The sequence below is a fragment of the Hyperolius riggenbachi genome, chromosome 7, assembly GCF_040937935.1.
Source record: "Hyperolius riggenbachi isolate aHypRig1 chromosome 7, aHypRig1.pri, whole genome shotgun sequence".
Lineage (NCBI taxonomy): Eukaryota > Metazoa > Chordata > Amphibia > Anura > Hyperoliidae > Hyperolius > Hyperolius riggenbachi.
In genome coordinates, this window is record NC_090652.1 from 87,612,430 (window position 1) to 87,637,167 (window position 24,738).

At 45.3% G+C, this 24,738-nt stretch overlaps 1 protein-coding gene across 6 annotated transcripts in view; it reads left to right on the plus strand.

Annotated features, from left to right (window-relative positions):
* The window catches only part of LOC137524432 (mucin-4-like), a 119,843-nt gene that overhangs the window by 301 nt on the left and 94,804 nt on the right, over window positions 1–24,738 (plus strand). For 5 of the 6 annotated variants that reach the window (XM_068244267.1, XM_068244271.1, XM_068244268.1 and 2 more), the window contains exon 1: window positions 16,284–16,596. The exons of the other annotated variant lie outside the window; for it this stretch is intronic. In XM_068244267.1, coding sequence (XP_068100368.1) covers window positions 16,548–16,596 — 49 coding nt within the window. In that variant the 5' untranslated portion in view covers window positions 16,284–16,547. Of the gene's footprint in view, window positions 1–16,283; window positions 16,597–24,738 lie in introns of those variants that run through there. 6 annotated transcript variants of the gene reach the window in all.

Below are 24,738 nucleotides of genomic sequence, written 5' to 3' on the forward strand. Positions count from 1 at the left end.
TTGAGGGCTTGCTTGAATGTGTTGAAAGAGGGAGCAAGTCTGATGGGTGGTGGAAGGGCATTCCAGAGGGTGGGGGCAGCTCTTGAGAAATCCTGCAGGCGGGCATGCGAGTGTGAAATGCGTGGGGTGGTGAGGTGAAGGTCGTTGGAGGATCGGAGGGGGCGACCTGGTGTATACCTGTAAACAAGCTCCGAGATGTAGGTAGGGCAGGTTTTGTGCACAGATTTATACGCCAGGCATAGAATCTTGAAAGTTATCCTGAAATGGATAGGGAGCCAGTGCAGGGATTCACAAAGGGGAGATGTGGATGCGTAGCGGTGCGAAGAATGGATGAGTCGTGCAGCCGCGTTCATCACTGATTGAAGGGGGGCAGTACATTTCAAGGGGAGGCCAGAAAGGAGGTAGTTGCAGTAATCAAGGCGGGAGATGATGAGGGCATAGATGAGCAGTTTGGTCGTCTCTGGGGTTAAGAAGGGGCAGATCTTGGAGATATTACGGAGGTGGAAATTGCAGGCTCTGGTGATGTTTTGGATGTGTGGGATGAAGGAGAGGTCAGAGTCCAAGGTGACACCCAGACAGCGGGCCTGGGAGGTAGGGCGAATGGTTGTGTTGTCGATTGTGAGGTGGAAATCTGGGAGGGGTGCAGCAGCATGGGGTGGAAAGATCAGGAGCTCAGTTTTGTCTAGGTTAAGATTCAGGAACCTAGCAGACATCCAGGAGGAAATTGTTGAGAGACACGAGGAGACCTTGTTTATGGTGGTGGATGAGAGATCGGGGGTATGGAGGTACTGGATGGAAGGTGTAATGGTTAAGGGCTCTGCCTCTGACACGGGAGACCAGGGTTCGAATCTCTGCTCTGCCTGTTCAGTAAGCCAGCACCTATTCAGTAGGAGACCTTAGGCAAGTCTCCCTAACACTGCTACTGCCTATAGAGCACGCCCTAGTGGCTGCTGCTCTGGCGCTTTGAGTCCGCCAGGAGAAAAGCGCGATATAAATGTTATTTGTCTTGTCTAAATCTGAGTGTCATCGGCATAAAGGTGGTATTTGAAGCCCAGGGAGTAGATAAGCCAATTGAGCAAGTGTATATGGAGAAAAAAAGGGGGCTCAGAACAGAGCCCTGGGGGACCCCGACTGAGGGGGGGCAGCGGTTGAGGAGGAGCCATTGAAGGAAGTTGTGAAGGAGCGATTGGATAGGTAGGAGGAGATCCAGGCCAAGGCAAGACCATGGATGCCCATGGACTGTAGTGATTGGAGGAGAAGGGGGTGGTCAACAGTGTCAAATGCTGCAGAGAGGTCAAGGAGCAGAATGGAATAACTGCCTTTGGCCCTGGCAAGGGTAAGGTCGTTGACCACCTTGGCGGGGGCTGTTTGTGGAGTGTGCAGGTCGGAATCCAGACTGTAGGGGGTCAAGTAGGGTATTGGTGTTGATGTATTGGGTAATGCGTTGGTGGACTAGGCGTTCGAGGAGTTTAGAAGCATATGGAAGGAGGGAGATTGGGCGGTAGTTTGAGGGTAGGGATGGGTCGAGTGAGGGTTTTTTCAGCAGAGGAAGTACAGTGGCCTGTTTGAACGCATTGGGGAAGGTGCCTGTGGAAAGGGAGAGATTGAACAAGGAGGTGAGGACGAAGAGTATACCAGGCAGCAGCAAGCAGTGAGCGTTTGAGAGGCTTTTCACTGCCCATGAACTGCTTGCGGAAAAGGGGGCTTGTTTACACTGCAGTCGCTTTCGGCTTTTTCCCGGCCGCCTGCGGTTTTCAAAACGCCCCCCGACCGTGTGGCCAATGAATGTCTATGAAACGGTTCATATCAGCGTGGGCCGTTTGCGGTGCGTGTTCTATTTTCGGTGTGAGTACACGTCAATGGAAGGTATAGGACAATTGGCGAACGTATACAAAAACGCGCAACAAGGCGATTGTGTTTGCGTTTTTAAGAATAAATACATTGTATTTATTCATTTCTGGGTCAAAGAGTTCACAAAAAAATTACAAAACCGCTCGGAAACAACGCTTAGAAAACCACTAAGCACAAAAATGAATCGCCCACCCAAGCACCAGGAATCGGGGGAAAAAGACGCCTCGGGGAAAAAAAATGCGGGCGGACACGCGAACGGAACGCAATGTGAACAAGGCCTGAGTGTGTATGCTCACCGGGAGCCTGTGGGTATAGTTGAGTGTTTGCGAATAATGGGGGGGGGGGGGGGGGGGATGCAGGATACTTCATAAAACATTTAACCTTTAAAGTGGGGTGCTAGTCTAGTTTAGGGGACCCAACAGGCAGCCTCATTGGGAACAGTGCTCCAATCACAGCACCATTTACAGTAGACCTACATATATATAGAATAAAGACTGACAACCTAAACACTCATTTTTGATGCCACATGACTAGCTGGCTGCTGGGTTTTCAGATTACTCTTCCCTGCCCTGTGAGGCTAAGGGGTGACGCAATTATAAATACATCAGAGGGCAATACAAAAGCCTGGCAGATTACCTTTTTGTCCCTGGGCTTGTACAAAAGACAAGGGGACATGATCTGCGTATGGTGAAAAAAAAATGTTTTGCCATCTACTTAGGAAGGTGTTCTTTACACTAAGAGTTGTAAAAATTTGGAATATTTTACCACAGGAAGAATTTATGACAAATTCTATACATGTGAAAGAGCTTTGGATTCTTTCCTTGCATTAAAGGACACATGCGGCTATAATTGCTAGTTAATTTCAAGCAAAGTTGATCCAGGGATTTTATCTGACTGCCACCTGGAGTCAGGAAGGAATTGTATCCCCTTAAAGGTCAATTGATCCAAGCCTTGTAAGGGTTTTCTGCCTTCCCCTGGATCCAGGGCCGGGCCGAGGCATAGGCTGGAGAGGCTCCAGCCTCAGGGCGCAGTGTAGGAGGGGGCGCACAATTCATTTATCTGTCATTCCTAATTGTGTATGAAGCAGAAAGAAAGAAGAAAATGGGATACATGGCAGTGACTGCAAGCCAGATAACTAGATATTAAGGTGTTGGGAAAGTTGTGGGCCCTGTGGCTCTCTTAGTCTAATAGCAATCCGTGTGTGACAGCTGAGGTGGGAGGGATGGAGGGGCGCACTTTAGTGTCTCAGCCTTGGGTGCTGGAGGACCTTGTCCCTGCTCTGCCTGGATCAACTGGGATATGTGAGGGTGCAGGAGAGAAAGGTACATAATAAATACTTTCTTTTTTTTCTAGTTGGATTTGATGGGTAAATGTCTCTTTTCAACCAAACTAACTATGTAACTATGTCTGTAATCAATCATAACTGGACTGATTATATTTAGCTCTACAGACCAGACCACTATCAGATTCAAACTAAGTGATCAAATATGGTAGAAATGTTGCCTCGTCTATTGAGATTCAGGATGGCCCACACCACCAAGATTTTGCATCTGTTTTATTTACACTATGGTGGTTTTCAATGAAGTAGTTGAACATACATAAGTTGCATCTCTTAATCTCGAGTGATTAAAATCTCCTGAATAGCCCTAGAATAATACAGGATATCAGAGCAGCAGCCTCAGCTAGAGGATGTGCCCTGTGCAACTGATTAATCATGCAGGAAATGGAAAATTGCAGAGAAATGGTAGTCCACTCAATCAAGCTGATAACCACTCTCGAGCTCCTCACGCGTTAGTTATCAGCTTGATTGAGTGGATTACCATTTCTCTGCAATGTATGCCATGGTGAGCGCAGGAGCACAGGGGAATTCTTAGTGGCGGCGCTACCCTGGGGCACTTGCCCCCCTGGGAATAACTGTGCCCCCACCTGCTCAGTAACATTCAGATATGTTTCTAGGCTCCAGGAGCGTATACTGAACAGGATAGGGTCTGTAAAAAACTCTCCATGTCAGCCTGAGTCTATGTAGGCGTTAAGTAAACCAAGGGTCTTATCTATTTGCCATGAATATCTCACAATCCTTGCAAGGCCCCTTGTAATTAATGTATATGGATGACACCTTGTCAGTCATCAGGAATAGTCTGAAGAAGGCTTACTAGCTGAAAGCTTACTGTTTTTCTTTTAAATTAGCCAATAATGGTATCCTGATTCAAAACGTTCTGTCTGTAGAATACAAGCTCTAGTCTGCAACAATGCTGAGCTACTAAGATAAGGAATTACACTATGGCTATCATTCATGAAGCATTTCCGCATGCAGAAATGCATAAAACAGCTGACTTTACCGACCACTCGGCAAAGTCAGCATTCATAAAACCTCTTTCTGCATGAAAAAATGACACTACTGAGCAGAGTGATAAATCACCGCCTTGTGCGGTGATTATCGGAACAAATGTAGCAAAATGTTAATTCATAAAGAATACCGCCAGCGGTGTCAGGTCGGAAAGTCCCGCTCCCTCTGATGTGGCGATACCAATGTAAGTGAATGGAGACACACAGACCTCCCAGGCAGCTGCAGCAGAGCGGAACACGGAGAAATGTATCAACTCGGCAGCTTCCGTGTCTCCGCAACCCTTCCGCCTGCCTACCGCCTGCCTAGTTCGGGGAATCTCCGCACTGCTACCGCACATGGATACATTTTTATGAATGCCCACTCAGAAGTCTAAAATACCGGCAGCGGTGTTTTCCCGCATTGATTAGCCTAACCGACAGCCTCTTTATGAATGATAGCCAATGTGGTTCTCTCCCCTCTACCTCTTTCCCCTCCCCTTGCTTGTAGAGTCGTCGGACACAGACTGGGAGCTGGAATGATTTGTCTGTGATCTACACAAAGAGGTAGAAGATGTGCCCATGGGTATATAAAACGATGTTAACCACTTTCGGATGACGGTGATTGAAATCTACGCCCTGTTTGCAATCTGTTATTCCTGCCAGGGCGTAGATTTCGCTCCCAGCTGTCGCTTGCTCCCGCTGTTCTCACCGCTGTCTCTGTGCTGCAGCTCACTGGCCCTGCTGTCAGTCTGACAGCAGAGCTCCGTAAGCTGTCATCAATATGAGCTAATTTTATTGGCTCACATTGATCACAGGGTCAGGAGCCAATTAAACCGACTCACAGAGCTCTTCCATCATAGAGATGGCAGAGCAGGTAGGCTGAGGCGACAGGTGTGCGGTGTGAACGTCGGTAGCAGCGATTCGTCGGTATGCACAAGTTTCTGGTACCATCGGTCTCTGGTCCTTAAGTCCTTAGAGTTGTCCTATAAAATGCCTCACCCCAAAAGGTGCCCTTGCAATAGTGATGCCTCTAGGCGCCTGCCTATTGTGCGTAATGCCAAATGTCGCCCTGGCTGAGTGGCCACCAAGACAATTTCAGACTCAAGTCATTTGTTTGTGGCATGCATGCTGGCCGTATTACATTATCTAAATTGCAGCTTTTGCTGTGGTTCTATGAAGTCTTTAAAAAGACTAGTAGTGCCATTTTTTTTTCCTATTTCAGTAGTCGCTGCAGAGCTGCTCTGCTGTCCAGGTATCTCTCTCTCTCTCTTTCTTTCTCTCTCTAGAAAGGCTCTTTGCTATCCTTTTAATGAGTTTCTTAGTTCTGTGGAAGTAGTTGTTGCTATAGCAACCCTGGCTTGCTCGCTAGATGTGAGTGACAGCGGCCATTATATGTTCCCAGTGTGCAATTTTACTGTATTAAATATCATCGCCGGGCTCCCAAAATTTAATATGGGTCACGCTGCTTAGGGTGACAGATGGCCCTCAGCCACCTCAATGCGAAATGTCAAGGTGGCCGCTGTGCTCACCTGCTAACAGCACACCTACACGGGCAATCTGTGCGAGGACACGGCTATATATAGCAGGAGCTGGTGGAGGGCAATACTCATTACTGCAGACTTGTCCCTTCAGTATAACCCCCCAATCAGTTCAAGGAATATAGCCAGAGGAGGACCTGTCATAACATTTCATAACAAAGCTTTTCCAGTCATAACCGAGCTAATGCAAGGGAAAACTACTTTGTTTTTACTAATAGAATGTTAATATCAGAGGAAAATCTGTGTTGTCTTAGCTTATAGGGTGAGGCAGGTTGCTGCTAAATCCATGTTTGCTGTAACATTGGGGAGCAGCAGGACAATTGCCCACTGAAAGATGGAGCTGCTGGCCAAGCCGGGGGTGGAGGGTAATCACTGTGGTATGTATAGCCAGTAAAAAGGAGTTTCTGATATAAGTGGAACATGTGAAGGTGAGTATGGTAACAGGGTGCAGTGGGTGTGATATTGCAAGAACTAACCATTACCTTTTTTTTCTGTTCAAATATATTCATAAAACTTTTTTTTTTATATAATTAATACATGTATTTTGCTAAATTTCTTGCAATCTACTTGTGTTTATATCTTTTTTCTTATTGTAAAATTATAGAGTTTACCGTATATGGAATATATAGTGCCACATAGAGAGTGGCTAAATTGCATTCTTATGGACTAATATGGCAGCTACTATGGAATACAATTGTTGTTGACGTACCATGGTTGCTTCTGAAAAACTATATGTTCTTTCTGAGTGATATAATGTATATTATCAGTATGTCTCATTACCAGTATTTTATATGTTATGGTATGGACCGCATAAGCCCAATGTTACCTAAGTCATATTTTAGTGGGCTCTTGGAACATATTTTTTTATATGTTTCGTTGTAGGCACTTTGTCATTGACCTGAGGAAGCGGGCCAGTACCCGTGAAACGCATTGGTTTTTTTGTGCATCATTAAAAACTTTTACTCATATGGTTTGTCCGTTTATGGCGCTAAGACCGAATTACTCCTATACCTTATGATTTAAGATAATTATATTCTGGGTGCCTCCAAGTTTTCTTAGCTGTAGTCCAACCCTTCGGGGTAGTATATGGTACACCACGTGTCCAAATACCTAAGGAGAGCGACCGACCAGCACCTGCCAAGCAGATCTGGGATACCGAACGGGAACGGTTAATTTCCCGTAAGCTCTGTTGATGGTTGCAGGAGTGCAACCCACCCTTGTGGGTATATCTTACTATCTTACTCATACCAATTTTACCTGGCGATACTGCACCATCAGGCTCCTGGTCTCTCTTATTGCAGAGCCGTGGCGGTTAGTGTCTCAACCACCAAGAATCATCCCATTTTCCAATAATGCATTTAGATCGATTTTCAATAGATTTCCAATAGATTTCATTCCGAAATCTATTGGAAATCTGTTCCTAGTGTCTGGCACACATCAGATAGATTCCTGTCAGATTCGACTTGACAAGCATCTGACAGAAATGGTTAAATTCTGATGGTTAAATCTGCTGCAAATCTATCAGTGTATGGCCACTAGAGATGGCCCGAACCTCAGATTTTCGGTTTACGAACCTTCGCCAAACGGTCGATTCGCGCAAACTTTTGCGAACCGCAATAGACTTCAATGGTGAGGCGAACTTTGAAAACTAGAAACACTTATGCTGGCCACAACACCTGGAGGGGGGCATGGCGGAGTGGGATAGACTCCAAAATTCCCAGGGAAAAATCTGGATTTGACGCAAAGCAGAATTGTAAGGGCCGAAATCACATTGCATGCTAAATTGCAGGCCTAAGGTGCTTTAAAACATCTTGCGTGTGTATACATCAATCAGGGAGTGTAATTAGAGTACTGCTTCACACTGACACACCAAACTCTCTGTGTAACGCACCGCAAACAGCTGTTTGTGTAGTGACGGCCATGCTGGACTGGCGCGCAACATGACGAGAGTGCAGGTGATGTCGGCTTTCCAGCCCATATGGTCGCCAGGCTGTGGTAGCTCAATGATAGAACAACAGTGACTGTCCAGCTGATCAAATTTGGTCCACAATGAAGCAACAACCTTATTATCTTGGGTGTGCCCCCTCCCCCCGAGACACTCATATAGCCGGAGGTCATTGCTTCATTGTGATACGCAAGCCCCTTCACCGTGGCAAGGTAATGATCACGAAGGGGAATTGGCACATGTACATGCCTTTTGTTTTTTTAGTTGCAGCTGCAGTGCAGCCAGAAAAATTAGGCTGGCATGTACACACACCAGAAAAATTATTATAGCGGCCACTGCTAGCAGGGGACTTCAAAATTCAGGAGTCCTAGACCCTGTTGGTGGTGGCGGAGAAGGCAGTCAACCGGCCTGCGGCAGAGATGCTGTGTGGGGAGCGACCCTTGACCCAACGCTGTGTGCCAGAGATGTCACCACTTGACTTTCAACATCATTGGTACAGTTTAGGTATCGCCTTTTTTGAGAAGAAATTGTGGCCTGGTATCTTCCACTACAGTGTGTGGCTTTGCTTTTGTGTGCTGCTTTTCCTCAGGTTGTCATCCCATTGCAGTTTGTGCTTTGTAATCATGTGCCTTCATAAGGTAGTTGTCCCTACTCGGGTCTTTGTCTTTCCACGGCTCAATTTTCGGTAGCATTGAGTGCAGATGGCATTGCTCCCATCTGAGGCAGACACACAAAAAAATTTCCACACCGCTGAGCCCTGGGGTGATGGCACTTTGGTGATGGCAGCGGACTTAGGGCCCTTTTCCACTAGAGCGATTGTGATTGCTGAATCGCAAAATCGCAAATCGCTAGTGATTTTTAAATCGCTAGAGTTGTTACTTTATCATAGAAATCACGAGAAGTATTTTCCACTACAGTGATTCGATTTGGAAATCGCTAATCGCAAATCGCAATCGCTTGCTGGAGCGATTTTTACAATGATAATGCAATGCAAATGAAAATCGCAAATCGCAATCGCATAACCGAATTAATGAAAAATCGCAATCACTGGCGTTTGTGATTTGTGATTGCGATTGCTAGTGGAAAAGGGCCCTTAGTGTTAAGTGGGGTGCCAGAATCAGAGTAGGAGAAAACAGATATGTCACGCTTCCGTGCGGAAGCTGAGAAAGATGAGGTGTTCTGTGTTAAATAGTCATACGTCCTGACAATATTGGAGGTTGATGGCATGTGCCTTCTTCTGAACACTGTACTTTGGTCGAGGGCCGCACAAAATCACGACAGCACAACCTCAAACAGACCTGCCAGGTGGCCTGCCTCTGCCTTTTGTTTTGTCCATATTGGGGGGATGAAGTGAAAGGTATGCACTGACTTGACTAATACATTGTGCAGTCACACAGGTGCAGTTAACAGGTATGCACGGAGTGGTATATCACACTGCGTGCACTCACGTAGGTAGGTGGGTGCACTGAACAAAACAGGTAGATATATGCAGTGATGGGTATTACAATGTGTACCTGTCACACGCTAATGACTACAGTACAATTGTGTGTAATCTAATGTCAGTACAAATACAGCTGCTCTGTGACGGCCTCAGAGGTTGTCTAAGAAAATATTGGAGCAACAACACCATGCAGTCCAAAGAACACACCAGACAGGTCATGGAAAAAGTTATTGAGAAATTTAAAGCAGGCTTAGCTACAAAAAGATTTCCAAAGCCTTGAACATCCCACGGAGCACTGTTCAAGCGATCATTCAGAAATGGAAGGAGTATAGCACAACAGTAAACCTACCAAGACAAGGCCATCCACCTAAACTCACAGGCCGAACAAGGAGAGCGCTGATCAGAAATGCAGTCAAGAGGCCCATGGTGACTCTGGACGAGCTGCAGAGATCTATAGCTCAGGTGGGGGAATCTGTCCATAGGACAACTATTAGTCGTGCACTGCACAAAGTTGGCCTTTATGGGAAGAGTGGCAAGAAGAAAGCCAGTGTTAACAGAAAAGCATAAGAAGTCCCGTTTGCAGTTTGCCACAAGCCATGTGGGGGACACAGCAACCATGTGGAAGAAGGTGCTCTGGTCAGATGAGACCAAAATTGAACTTTTTGGCCAAAATGCAAAACGCTATGTGTGACGGAAAACTAACGCTGCACATCACTCTGAACACATCATCCAAACTGTCAAATGTGGTGGCAGTATCATGCTCTGGGTGTGCTTGTCTTCAGCAGGGACAGGGAAGCTGGTCAGAGTTGATGGGAAGATGGATGGAGCCAAATGCAGGGCAATCTTGGAAGAAAACCTCTTGGAGTCTGCAAAAGACTTGAGACTGGGGCGGAGGTTCACCTTCCAGCAGGACAACGACCCTAAACATAAAGCCAGGGCAACAATGGAATGGTTTAAAACAAAAACATATCCATGTGTTAGAATGGCCCAGATCTAAATCCAATCGAGAATTTGTGGCAAGATCTGAAAACTGCAGTTCACAAACGCTGTCCATCTAATCTGACTGAGCCGGAGCTGTTTTGCAAAGAAGTATGGGCAAGGATTTCAGTCTCTAGATGTGCAAAGCTGGTAGAGACATACCCTAAAAGACTGGCAGCTGTAATTGCAGCAAAAGGTGGTTCTACAAAGTATTGAATCAGGGGGCTGAATAATTATCTCCCACTTTGCCGTTATTTATTTGTAGAAAATGTTTGGAATCCTGTATGATTTTCGTTCCACTTCTTACGTGTACACCACTTTGTATTGGTCTTTCATGTGGAATTCCAATAAATGTTTGTGGCAGTGATGTGATAAAATATGGAACACTTCAAGGGGGCCAAATACTTTTGCAAGCCACTGTAGATAGGTGGGTGCACTGTGAACAACAGGTAGGTAGGTATATGCAGTGATGGGTATTACAATGTGCAGCTGTCACACACACAGGTAGACACAGAATGTGTTGGGCCTGGCAGTGGCACACACAGTAGGAATTACCAAAGCTGTCTATGCAACACAAATGTCAGTGGGACACACACACACAAAAAAATAGATCACAAGAACAAGATTAGCTCTCAAAAGAGCTGTTGAGGGGTGCTTTTTTAGCAATAAGAATCAGCAGGGAGCAAGCTAAGAAGCGTACAAGAGCCTAACTAATCTTTCCCTATGAGAGTCTGCAACAGCTTTCCCTTTTCTAATTACTGCAGGCACATGAGTGAGTAAAATGGCTGACGCTGCCTGCCTTTTATAAGGGGGGAGTGGCTCCAGGAGGGAGTGTAGCCTGATTGGCTACAATGTGCCTGCTGACTGTGATGTAGAGGGTCAAAGTTAACCCTTATGATGCACTATGGGGGCGGATCGAACTTCCGGAAAAGTTCCCCGTGTACGCAAACCACGGACGTTCGCTGGCGAACCGTTCGGGCCATCTCTAATGGCCACCTTTACTCCCTATGCAGACTTATTGGCTCTTAAAACAGAGAGGGAATTCCGTGTATCTTTAATCCCAAGCTTTGTATTGTTACTATGGTTTCCAGAAGGTTTCCTAAAATTAAATAAAATGATAACAGCAGGAAACTGAAGCTGAAATAATATTTAATGGCATTCAGTTATCAAATGATTTTTATAGTGTGTATCGAGGGGAAATACAGTAGATGCTAATACTAACGTGGTGTTACCCTTCAACCCTTTTCAATCCTATTTTTTGATAACCCCCCCATCCCCACAGAATTTTTTTTTCTCTTTCCGGCGTCCGGAAGATGGTTGGGGTGTCTGCGAAGATGGTTGGGGGGAATGGGTGATCTGAAAATTGCAATCTGAAGGGTCTGTACCTCCTCCCTCTAGCCACACTGCAGAGGGTCTGCACCTCCTCGCTCTAGCCACAATCCAGAGGGTCGGCACCTCCTCACTCTAGCCACAATCCTGAGGACCCGCACCTCCTCGCTCTAGCCACAATCCAGAGGGTCTGCACCTCCTCGCTCTAGCCACAATCCGCAGAGTCTGCACCTCCTCGCTCTAGCCACAATCCGCAGAGTCTGCACCTCCTCGCTCTAGCCACAATCCAGAGGGTCTGTACCTCCTCGCTCTAGCCACTATCCAGAGGGTCTGTACCTCCTCACTCTAGCCACTATCCAGAGGGTCTGTACCTCCTCCCTTTAGCCACTATCCAGAGGGTCTGTACCTCCTCGCTCTAGCCACAGTCCAGAGGGTCTGTACCTCCTCGCTCTAGCCACAGTCCAGAGGGTCTGTACCTCCTCGCTCTAGCCACATGCATGGTCCTTCCATGTGGACGGAGCACGGAACAAGTGGAGGACACTAACAGGTAACGTATACTACATAGGACACATTTTACTCTGGGGACAGCACCAGGGATACTGTCGCATTAATCGCTCGTCCTGATCTCGCACGCTGTTACCGCCGTGCACCCGATCCAGCATGTCGACCCATCTTGCAGAGTGGTGACCCATCATGTTTGGACCTCAGAAACTTGCCTTCACCATGCCCAGATGCCTAAATGCATTGAGTTGCTGCCATGTGATTGCCTGGCTGATTAGCTACTTGTGTTAACAAGCAATTGAACAGGTGCACTTATTAAAGTGCCCAATCAGTGTACGTCTGTACAAAATTAAAAGACAACTGAAATAAAAGGTATATGGAGGATGCCACCTTTATTTTGTTAAAGGGTGCGTTTCCACTAACGCGAATTCGCATGCGTTCCCCGCATGCAAATTCGCATAACCAATAAAAGTAAATGAGCCTGTGTCCACTTGTCAGGAAAACGGAGCGTTTTCTTGTGCAGGAAAAATCTGCACAGCAGAGCCATCCGAACTCGGACACCGCACACACCGCATGCGATTCGCACACAATGTATTTAATAGGGAATTCGCATGGCGGTTTTGTATGCGAATTTTCATGCGAATTTGCATACGATTTCGCATGAAATCAATGAAAAAGCACACAGGCACTGCCATGGTTAAATTCGCACACAGCGTCATCCATGCAAAATCGTATGCGAATTCGCGGTAAAATTTGCATACAAACGCATGCGATTTCGCTCCTGCATGCGAATTCGTCGATGGAGAATCCGTGGCGATTCTTCACCGCACTAGTGGAAACGCACCTTCAAGCAATACCAGTTTAGTGACAGCCCTGATGGTCTATTTGGCTGAAGTAATATATCTGCAGGGCCGGATTTCTGGAAAGGCCAGAAAGGCCACGGCCTAGGGCGAAAAATTTAGATAAGATAAGAAGGGCGGCATGACTTGAAGAGAGAAGAGGTCATATTTCAAAGTAAATCATCTCTTCTGGTCCCGCAGCGCAGCCAGGCAGCACCCTGCGCTGCACTAATAGCTGAATTCCAGAGTTCCCCAATCCCTGCTTCTCTCTCTCTCACTTTTTGATGTGTTATAACAATCATTCTTCTGATGATGGACATACAAGTGGATGTGAGAAATAAAAGGGATTTACATTACAAAGCAGATAGAACTAAGTTCCGCTGAGTTTTAATGCAGGCATTCACAAACATCACTGAGCTCTGCTAGTTTCTTTTACAACTTTGACACTGACCCCAGGCTCCAGCAGTTGTTAATTAATGTATCAAATCTAATTTATGACTGTTTTTCTTAGCTAGCAGTGGTCTCTTCTTCCTTAGTTAACTCTTTCTTGACTCATTTTCTGTCCTCCAGCTCCTACCATCTATGAGAACTGCAATAATAAAAATGCTGTTTTCTTCCCTTTCATTGCTAAACTGTCATTTTAAAGGACACCTGAGCAGTGGTGCTCATCCAATATTCAGGTATCCGAACTACCCAGATAATCCGAACTTTTTTCACTATCCGAACTCTGAATAGCAATTCGGATATTTTTTAAAATCCGAATAGCACTATCCGAGCAAACTCGGATTTCCCATCTGAGAGAGAAAGATATTTTTTTTAAGGGGGATTTTAAGTCCCCACATCATTAAAAAAACATGATGCTACATGCCTCATTTACCCTAAAAAACGTTTTAAAGGCAATTTAAAACCCACTTTCTACCTGGATATCTGAATCTGGGCGGATATCTGGGATACTGGGTTCGGATATCCGATTCGGGTTCCAAAATTTCAAATTCAGGTCGGATATCTGGGTATCTGGATCCGAATTCAATCCGGATTTTGAGAAGGGGTATCCGAGCAGCACTGCACCTGAACTGTTACTACCTCTATGCTAGTGTGTATGGTTTGGTATTCTTCTACTTTCCTGTAGCAGTAGAGCATTGTACCCTCTTAGCCATCAGCGAAAGCAGAGAGTTTTGAATCAGGGTGATACCATTCATTGGCTTAAAAGAAAAAGAGTAAGCTTTCAGCTAATAAGCCTTCTTCAGACTATGTTCCCGTATACTGTCAATATGTTAGAGCACACCACCATATTTACATTCGGCATTCAAAAGAGATACATAGATTTTTCAGCAAATATAAATAAATGTCATCCAGATGCTTTAAAGTGGAGCTGAACTCTTGCACAGGACAGAAGGAAAACAGAGAAATGTACCATGTATGTATTTAGAGAGCCTGTCTAATTCCCCCTCCTCTGTGTCACAAGTTGTAATTTGATCTCTACACTGTGTCACCTGACTGCCACAACATCATTTGAAAGCACAGGATGTTAAAAATATGTCTGCTTCCATAAAAGCAAGAAGTAGACACACTGCAGATTTATCGCAGGATTTGTATCAGCTGTGACAAAGAAATGTTTTTATTTAAAGGTTATGTTGTTGCGTATCTTTTAGAACAGAGAGGAAGTTCTGAGTTCAGGTCCACTATAATTACAACAGAACATCCAAAATGGGTCTTGACAGGATGTTTGCTGCTTACCTGTTCTTTGTTTTGAATGGGCTTCTCTCCGTTGCACTGCCCTGCCACTTGTTTGTGGCTCCGACTGCAGCCAGTCGCACAGAGGACAAAGAAGCAGTGCATGCTCTGGCCACTCGCGCTCCCTGTAATTTCCCGCATGGCCGGTACAGTGTTACGCATTCTTGACAAGTACCGGTCATACATCAGCATCATTTCTCAAGTATGCATGCCCAGAACACTATCGCCCACTGTGCACATTCGGGCAGGAGCGCAAATTACAGGAATTATTTGTTGAATGGGGGGCAGAGCAGCACAACTGAGATGAGCCCATTCAAACCAATGATCGCTAGTCAGAGTGTTGGACAAAATATATTTGGGGGGGGGGGGGGGTAGCGCTTGGAGACAGCAGGCCTAGGGCACTGGAGAGTACAAATCCGGCCCTGTATATCTGCATACCACACCTGAAACAAGCATGCAGATAATGTTGTCAAATTTGACAAAAATGTCAGAAACACCTGATATGCCGCATGCTTGTTCAGGTTCTATGGCTAAAAGTATTAGACAGAGGATCAGCAGGATAACCAGGCAACTGGTATTGCTTAAAAGGGAACAAATATGGCAGCTTACATATACCTCTCACTTCAGTTGTCCGTTAAAAAGTCATAGGTGTGTTGGCCCCGCTCACACTTGTGGTTCGAGTCCGCAAGTGTCCGGGGGCCGCAAAGAGACCGTACGGGTCTCTGCGGTGGCCACAAGTTGCGGATCTGGAATGTATCAGTTCCGGCTACAATAAAGTAGCCGGAACTAGATACATTGCAGTGCCAGAAAGGCACCGCAAGCATGGGGGATACCGGCGTGTAGTCCGGGGCCCCCAAGTGGCATAGGACCGGTGCTGGAAGCATCCGGTCCTATTGCCAGTGTGATGAGAAACATCCGTTTCTCATTGCACAGCATGGGCCGCATGTTCGGGTCAGGATCCGGCCCGGGTGCGTGGGCTGGATAATCCGGACCCGAAAAATAGCGCATGTTGGAAAAGTGTCCGGAGTCCGGATCCGATCCGGCTCCGTTCTGTACGGAACGGACGCATGTGAACGTCCGCATAGACTTTGCATTGCTATGCGGAACGTACGTTCCGTTTGTACAGTATACGGTCCGGATCTGATCAGGTGAATCCGGACAGCGAACGCTAATGTGAACCAGGCCTTATAAACCAACAGGTCCGGATGTATGCTAGTTTTTTCAGTGATATAAAGGAAAGGTTTGCATATCCACTCACTATAGGCCTCTTGCACACTGCATGCGATTATGATTTTGACGCAATTTTACATGTGATTCTGATTTTGAATTGTTTTTTTCCTTTGATAGCATCCAGGAAAAATCGGAATCGCAAATTGGATTTGCAGTGTGCAGGGGGCCTTATTTGGAGGGGCGGGGTTAACTTCTCCTTCATATAAAGTAAAATACTTGCAAAGACCTGCATATGGATTATATAAGAAAGCCTCTGAAGAGTATGTAGTGTCTATATAGTGTCAGGGTTAAACAGAAAAGTTCAGCAGCAGCAAGTGACCCTGGAAATGATGTCCACAGAACTGATAGTTGTGGTCCTTCTATGTACACAACAGCAAAAAACAATCATTGCGTGCTTGCTGTGGATTATGGGTGAGCTTGCATGCATGAGGTTCCCATTAGCAGAGCGTGGAGCAGCTGGGGGTTATGTTGTGCAGCCCCCCCAGATGCAGCAGCAGTGGGGGGAGTGGAGAGCAGCCCCCTTCCTCCTCCTCCTCCTCTATACACACACAGATCCCAGTTTGGAGGGAGGAGAGATCAGAGCCACAAGTGACAGGAGTGTGGATGTGACAGCGGTGCTGCTGGGGATCCGGGGGGGTTCTTGAACATGTGCCGCCCACCCCCAGACAGGCGTGCTCCCCGATCCTCAGTAAGGGGGCAGAGCTGGGCACTGGCAGCGGGGTGCAGAGGGGTGACCCGCCAGGGGATCTGAAGCTGAGCAGCGTCCTACCTGCACCTGGCACTGCCTACTACACCCAGCTTGGCATCAGCCTGCAGATGAGCTCCATGGCCCCAGGATGATCCGCTTCCTACTGATGCTATTGCTGCTGCTTCCTCCCGGGGCCGGTAAGTAGCCCTCTGTCTATATAGCATGGGGGGGACAAGGTCATAGAGATATGTACCGGTAGGCAGCGTGTCTCCTGCCCATAGCATGTCTGCTGCATTGCCCTATAGAGGGATGGATTGCTCAGTGATTGATCAGCAATATCAATGTATATATATGATTTTATGTATTGAGCTGCTGTATAGGATCTCCAGCCCCCATTCCATCCATTTGTATTAGACACACATTTGCCATATAGACTGTGATCAGCAGTATCTCTCTATATGTTGTGCAGGCACTGCAGAGTACACTGTACAGCCTGATCTCTACTGAACGTGTGCTGCAGCTGAATTCCCTCTGTATAGAGCTTTCTATAGGAGCATCTGAGCTGTTGCTTGTCTTATATGTCTAGTTGTCTACTATATATATATATATATATATATATATATATATATATATATATATATATATATATATATATATATATATATATATATTAATCAGTTGTCTAAGGACTGTCTTAGGTTTTGGTCATTACTGTGTGAGTTTGTACACTGATTACTTAATTAGCTTTTTTTTTTTTTTTTTTGCGGTGTTGCAATCTGTTCTTGTTATCTTTGTATTTTTAGGATTGTTTTTTGGGGTTAGCATTTTGTTCTCTAGGGTGAGACCACATGACTTGCATAGTAGAAATGGATTAGAAGCGACATGCGCCTGTAAATTTGGAAGTTCCATGTTCAATATAAAATGGTCACAAGCATTGGCAGGTGAAGTGCAATTGTTTTTTTTTTTTGTTTGTTTTTTTCTCTGTGTTATTAATTTATATTCCCATTGTCTTCCGAAAATTACAGTAAGCTCAAAGCCCTGTTCTGTGCAACCTTGGCAACGTTATTCTTTGTAACCTTAGCAACGTTACTCTTTGTATTCTGTTTGGAGTACTGTTACTATGAGCAGGGCTGTGGAGTCGGTACAAAAATCACCCAACTCCGACTCCACAGCCCTGGCTATAGGTCTGTCCAAATCTCCTAGCTTATTTTCAGCACCTGCTAAAAAAAGATCTCCTGATGGGCAGCATCCTACTATCCCCCAGTTTCTGTAAGAAACACAGTGGAATGGCTGTTTTGTATATAAACTGATGTAAATAGACTACATGGTTCTCAAGGCTGAGTTTACTAAGGTTACGGTACAACCTTATCCAGTCCATACAGTCAGGGCTGTTTCTTTAATGCCCTAAATCGGACCTTCTTTTGCAGCCTCATCATTTGAATATGAAGATCAAAACCTACATCAATTAGTTTTTCAGGCACCAGAAACAATGGCTATGAAATGTGAAGTCTGTTCTGGCCAGTGGGAGTTCCCACATAAAGGACACCATAAATATCACCTGGCTGAATGCACTCCACAGACAAATGCAGAAACAACACAACAAGCAATGTCCTATAAGTTTGACCGCCATTACGCTGTTCATGCACAGCCTGGGTAGCATTTCCTGAGTATTGTTCTTATTATGGTATTCCCTCAATCAATCAAGAACAAAGTTAATTTGTTCTCTTTTGGGGATATTAGACTATGATAGGAATTGGGTTGTGAGCTCCTGATGGATAGCTATTCTATGACTGTGCAATATAGCACTATATAAATGCATAATAGTAGCATTACAATGTGTTTATCTGTGCCAGTCACTACTTAGTAAGTACAGTACATATTTGTAAAATGGTGATTGAGAAGGGTGTGGTGCATATTTCTGAATTACAGTTAAATTCTTCCTATATTTCACTGCCCTATCCTATACTGATACCGTCTCTATGAAATACTGCATAACCTGGAATTATAAAGGCATACACAGCACTGAAAGGTTGTATGTAGGTTTTTAGGCATTGGCGGGTGGTTGTTGTTGTTTTCTTGTTTCCCCATCTTTTGAAAACACTTATAAGCTGAAGGATGTTCACCAGTAAGCCAGGACATCATAATAATGTGTAGAGCCTCTCTGGTGCTTCTAGAAAAGCTCGGACTCTTCCAAGCGTGGATTCCACAGGCCCTCTGAAGGCGTCCTGTGGTATCTGGCACCAAGATGTTAGCAGAAGATCCTTGAAGTCCTGTAAGCAGTGATGTGGGGCCCACACCGGGAGCAGGAAAAAATGGCGCACAGCTGCACTTGACCATTATGGCGCTGCAAGGTTAATATAAAACGCTAATTTGCGTTTTCTAACAGCAACATTATGGCGCATGACCATTTTCATGATGGAGAAGAAATCCTGACAATGGGAAATCCACTTTGGATAGCTAATTAGCGGTGTAGCACAGTGGTAAAAGACCGGACTTCAATAGTGTTTTGTGCACGGTGCTGGTTCGAAACTTGTTAATGCTACTTTTTTAAATTATTATTTATTTATAGATGCGCTGCTATGTATGGAGTAATAACATATTAGTTTAAAAATACTTTTATGAAGTGACAGTTTTATTCTGTAAATATCACGAACTGCATCACTTTATGCAAGGCTGGAATGGACGTGGAAATGCAGAATAAGGATGAGAGACAAGGAACTACTGACTGCAAACTGACAATAAATAGCGATAGTAATTAGTCAAAAAGAAATCTCTTCTCTTTCACTAACCACTATCACTATTTATAGTTAGTTTGCAGCCACTAATTCCTTGTCTCTCATCCTTATTCTGCATTTCATTCCTTTCTAACTGTGCATACGTTATGCAGTTGGGTTAATTACAGTACAAAACGTTTTACTTCATAAAAGTATTTTTTAAACTAATCTTTTATTACTCCATATATAGCAGCGGATCTTCATCAATTATCTCTATCAATTAAATAAAGAAAAAAAAAGTATCTTGGAGCAGATTCGAACCTGTGAAAAACTAAACTTTTAACTTATGAGACAAGAAACTCACCACTGTGCTAAACAGTTCCACCAGAGTCTTTCCTGATAAGTAGAACTTGAGCTACACTGAGCTAGTATTAGTAAGCAATAGCACCATCTAGTGTTAAGACATAACGCTAAGTAGCTTCTCAAAATGTTCCGATGCTGAAAAGGTTTTTGCTCAATAACTTTAAAACGCTAAATAGCGTTTTAAGCACCGTGCGCCATTTTTTCCTGGCGCCTCTTTTGACTGTATGCTTACCAGACCTGTTTTTCTGGCACAAGTGATAGATTGGGATGAGACAAGAAGAATATGGAGGACAATGAACACCCGATTCCCCAGAGTGGCCCATCTTTCCCTGGAGCAGTTATAGTGTTTGTGTGCCCATTGTAGGCACATTTGGTAGTGGAAAGGGGTCAGCGTGATCACTCTGGTCTGTGGCTACTCAGCGACACACACAGCAAGCCCCCATGCTCTGTGTTCTGAGTTTGTGGTTTCATAAAGTGAGGAGTCGGATGATTTTTGTACCCACTCCATAGTCCGGCATGGGCTATGGAGTCGAAGTGTCGGAGTAATTTTGGGTACCTGGAGTCGGTGGTTTCATAAGCTGAGGAGTCAGATGATTTTTGTACCAACTCCACAGCCCCGGTTCTGAGACCGTCTGCTTGTGCCCAGCATGTTTTCCAGTAATATGCTGTTACAGTAACTCACCTGTGGCATGGGATCAGGTGGGCTAGTCTTCACTCTCTATACGCATTCATAATCCTTGCCCATAACTCTATCAAGTTGTTCACTGGTTGCCCTTTTTTTGACCAGGTCTAGTAGGCACTAACCGCTTCATCCACCCCACAAGACATGCCATTTTGGAGATGCTCTGTGCTGCACATCTAGCCATCACAATTTGGCCGAAGTTGCTATGGTACTTAGGCTTACTCTTCTTCCAACACATCAACTGACTGTTCACTTGCTGTCTAATCTATCCTTCCTCTTCTAAGGCGATGTTGCTATGAGAAAATAATTCTTATTGGCATTGCCTATCAGTGATTTAATTGTTACGTTTGATTGGTTTGTATTTCCAGGTGTTGCAGTGGTGGCTACATTGCCAGGGGTGTTTAATACACTGGGGTTGTTTGTGCCACACTGCATTCACTCATATCTCCACAGGATGGACCTTTTGTGATTTATTTTTTTGAGCAGTTTAGCCAACGGGCTGGTGGCCACAAGCACCATTGCAACCAAATGGATGTATTTGGTAACACCGCACATTTCACATTTGACATGTGGTGGTATCAATGAGTGGCAAAAAACTGTTTGTTGTCGCATCTGAGCATGGCAACCACAGCGATCAGGTGCAACTTCATGGGATGGGGGCACCTGTGCCCGGCTGGGAGACAGGAGCAGCTGGCAGGCGGTGAATTCACCACCTTCAGCTGCTTGAGAAAAAGAGGCCTAAGCACTGGCTTTCCATCGATTGGTAGTTTTAAGTAATATCAACACCATCAAATCCTAGTTGTGGGCAAGTGTTGTTTTTGATGGTTTTGTTTTGCATTTATAGCATTGGTATCTTCCACAGCACTTTAGAGTAAATAGTCCTAATCTCATTTCCCTGAAATTGTCACAATCTAATGCCATGCCTACCACAGTTTAGGGCCAATTTTGGGAAAAGCCAATTGGTCTACATGTATGTTCTTGGGATGTGGGAGGAAACCAGAGTACCCAGAGGGAATCCACAGAAACAGGGGGAGAACATACAAACTCCATGCATATAGTAAATTAGATATTTATCTAGGTAGAGGCTGGGCCAGTTTTAGACTTTTTTTTTTGCTGCCTGAGGCAAACTTGTGAGGATGTACCCCCTCCTCAGTCAGGACAGTAGTGCCACCTCCTCCCTTCTGCTGTGCAAGTCAAATGAAACACTGCTGCTCTCCTACCTCCTCACTCACTGTCAGACTCCTCACACAGCACAACAAGCTGCTTTTACCCAATAATGACCTCTTCACCTCACTTTTCCTCCTACTCTGACTGCATGCTGTTACAAAAATACTGCCCCTGTAATCTCTGCGCCTGATGCAGATGTTTCACCTAGCTTCATGAGAGAACCAGCCCTGAGTAGAGGGGAGCCTCTGGATGATCCAGAATCTTCCTATGTCCTCCTCGACTGCGACCTCAGCTGCTGGGGCCCTCTCTTTCTTTGTGGCTGCACTCCCCTCAATGTTCAATTGCAGCCGCACCGTGCAAGTTTTGTCTGTGCCTTTTCAGTTGTATGAAGCTGGTGTGCATGGAGGAAACAGTCTTCCTTGATTGGCTATGTACCACTGCAAAAATGCAGACAAGACTCGCGCAGGGTGGTCGCGCTTGTGCATGGAGAGGAGCGCCGGCCGCGAGAACAAATCTGACGCGCTCTTGCTGGTTTTGGTTAGAGGGCCCCAGCGCTGGATCGGTGGGGTCAAGGATGATGGCGAAATCCTCAAGACTATTCAGCGACTTCCATCTTCTAAGGGAAGTGTGTAACTTTTATTAAAATGTTCACTACAGGTCCACTTTAAGGCTGTGCTCCCCTCCTTGTAGCAGCCATACTACTTCCTCTTGTGAAGATAGGACATTAGTGGCTATAACCAGGGCCAGTTCTCTCATGAAGCAAAGTGAAACACTTGCATCAGGCGCAGATTACAGGGGCAGCATTCAGTCAGTGTAGGAGGAGAAGCGAGAGTAGAGCGAGGTGAAGAGGTCATCATCTGGGAGGAAAAGCAGCTTGTTGTGCTGTGTGAGGAGTCTGACAGTGAGGAGGGGGAGACAGAAGAGCAGCAGTGTTCCATTTGACAGCAGAAGGGAGGAGCCGGCACTGCTGTCCTGACTGAGAAGGAATAGAGTGGCTGAGGGTGAGCAGTTTGTTTGTCACAGACTCGCAGCCAGCCAGTGTGCTATGAGCTGCAGCATGTCATGTGAGAACAGTAAATGAAGCAGAGTAAATTATCAGGTGCTGTGCAATCATTCCAAATGGGGGGGGGGGGGGGAGGGCATCCTCACAAGTCTGCCTCAGGCAGCAGAAAGTCTAGAACCGGACCTGGCTATAACTGCCACATCCTTCCTTACAACCGATGTCAAAGGGAGGGGCTACTGGCGCATTATGGCAAGAGGGTGACTTGCTGCAATTATATGATGGAGCCCTGGCTAGATGCCGCTGCATGCTGTCATTGTTGGTAATTTAATTTAATGGGAAACGGGGACAACGCTTGGTGGAATGGGGGAGCGAGGCAGGTTAATAGCAGGTTTAATAGCAGACAATTTTACTTAAAGAGAACCTGAACTGAAAAAAAAATGTCAAAATAACCATATACTTACCTCCTGTGTAGTCTACTACTTAATCTCTTTCTCCTGTCCTACGTCCCATTTGTCCACTGTGATCAATGGAATTCTCCGTCCTCAATTTTAAAAATGGCCATTACCCCACTTCCTGGTGAGCACACTGTTAAACTGTAATATCACCCACTGGAGTCATAGGGAAACATGGACTTTACCTTGCACATTCAGTTGTAACTGACAGCAGCTGATATATAACTGACAGCAACTGGTACATTTCAGATCTTTCAAAATATTGTCAGAACTGGAAGGAATCACTGTAAGAAGAAAATGGTGAGCTTCTGAGAGGAACGGATGGTGAGGTTAGTATGTAATAGTCATTTGCAGCTACGTCATGTGTTTATTTTAATTAATTTTACTCCAGGTTCCCTTTAAGCTTGGTACACACATACAATTTTGATTGGCCAATCACTGGTCAATTGTACCTCCTCCATCTAGTATGAGAGCTTACCTACACAATCCTAATACCTAATTGAAAGGAGATGAATGTTGACAATGTGAAGATGTGATCTGGCTCTATACATTGGCCGCCATTGCCCAGCAATGTCACATAGGATATTCACTAGCAACAGGTTGACGGTAAATGGTCATCCCTCCAGCCCATCAATGCTTTTCCTCCCTGAGCTAAAAAACAGGCCGACAGCATTACAAATATAGCTTGGAATCCTTCCATACCACTTTCCAGCAGAAGCGACCTCTTCTGTTGCAGCCTCTTCTGTTATTGACGGAATACTTGTTATGTTTTCTTCCTCCACATTGCAGGGTGCACAATCAGCGCTTTCCTAGATACAGTTGTGAAGCCAACGTGAGGGGGTGGTGTTGTAGCTAGACTGTGTAATTGAATGTGTCACAGCTCTTTCCTGTGCCCGCTTAATCATGTGATCAATTAGTGCTAAATAGCTACTTTTTTTCTAATTAACCGAAGCCACTTCACAGGTTGGTTGTGAATTAAAGGGGTCTTCTAATAATCAGAGGTTATCATTATGAGCTGCTATAAGTGTCTGTAGCCGTGGATGAGGCCACACTCTCCGCTTTGCTTTATTTCACAAAGGCACGATCGCTAAAAATGTCATGTTTGGTCATTTACCCCATGCAGTGTTTTTTTTCCCCCGAATTCACTAAAATTTTCACACATTCAGTAATCATTGAGTAATTTACCAAAATCACTAAGATTTTTACCTCCTGCTGCATTTCATTTGGTATTTGATGAATTCTTGCAGCACAGGGAAAATGGATGAGAGATGTTATACAGACAGCATTTTTTTTATTATTATACTGGCAGGTAAAGTACAAGTCCAAGGCTCCGGGCCGCGAGCCTCCTGATCGCATGTTGGTAAAAATTGCTACTGTTGTGCAGAATGCTCCTAAGGGGCCGGGGGTGTACCTAGACTTAATAGGGCCCCCCTGCAAAAATAATAGCATGGGCCCCCCTTGGTCCTTGAACCCCACGTGATCAGGAGCCGGCGAATGGCAGCAGTGAGTGTTCTGCTGTGAAGCAACCTCTGGAAGCAGGAAACAATTACATGCGCTCCTGCATGCGGTTTTTGTGAGCAAATAGGGAGGGTTAATTGGCTGTACTTGCGGTTGTAAAGAGGAAGGAGGAGGGGCCCCCTGCAATGGCAGGCGTTACAGGGGTGATTGTTACGCTCATGAAAGGGGAACAAGGGACACAATCAGAAGGTGGGGTGCTGCACATGCCATGAATGGCCAGCTCTCAGAGGGGCGCTGTGTCTGCTAGAGGGTCGTGGAATGAAGGTGCGGGCACAGGAGGATTGCAGGGGGCTGGAAGAAGCCCCAGGTAAGTTAAACTGCTTTTTTATTTTCACTTAAAGAGACACTGAAGCGAGAAAAAAAATGATATTATGATTTGTATGTGTAGCACAGCTACGAAATAAAACATTAAGATCAGATACATCAGTCTAATTGTTTCC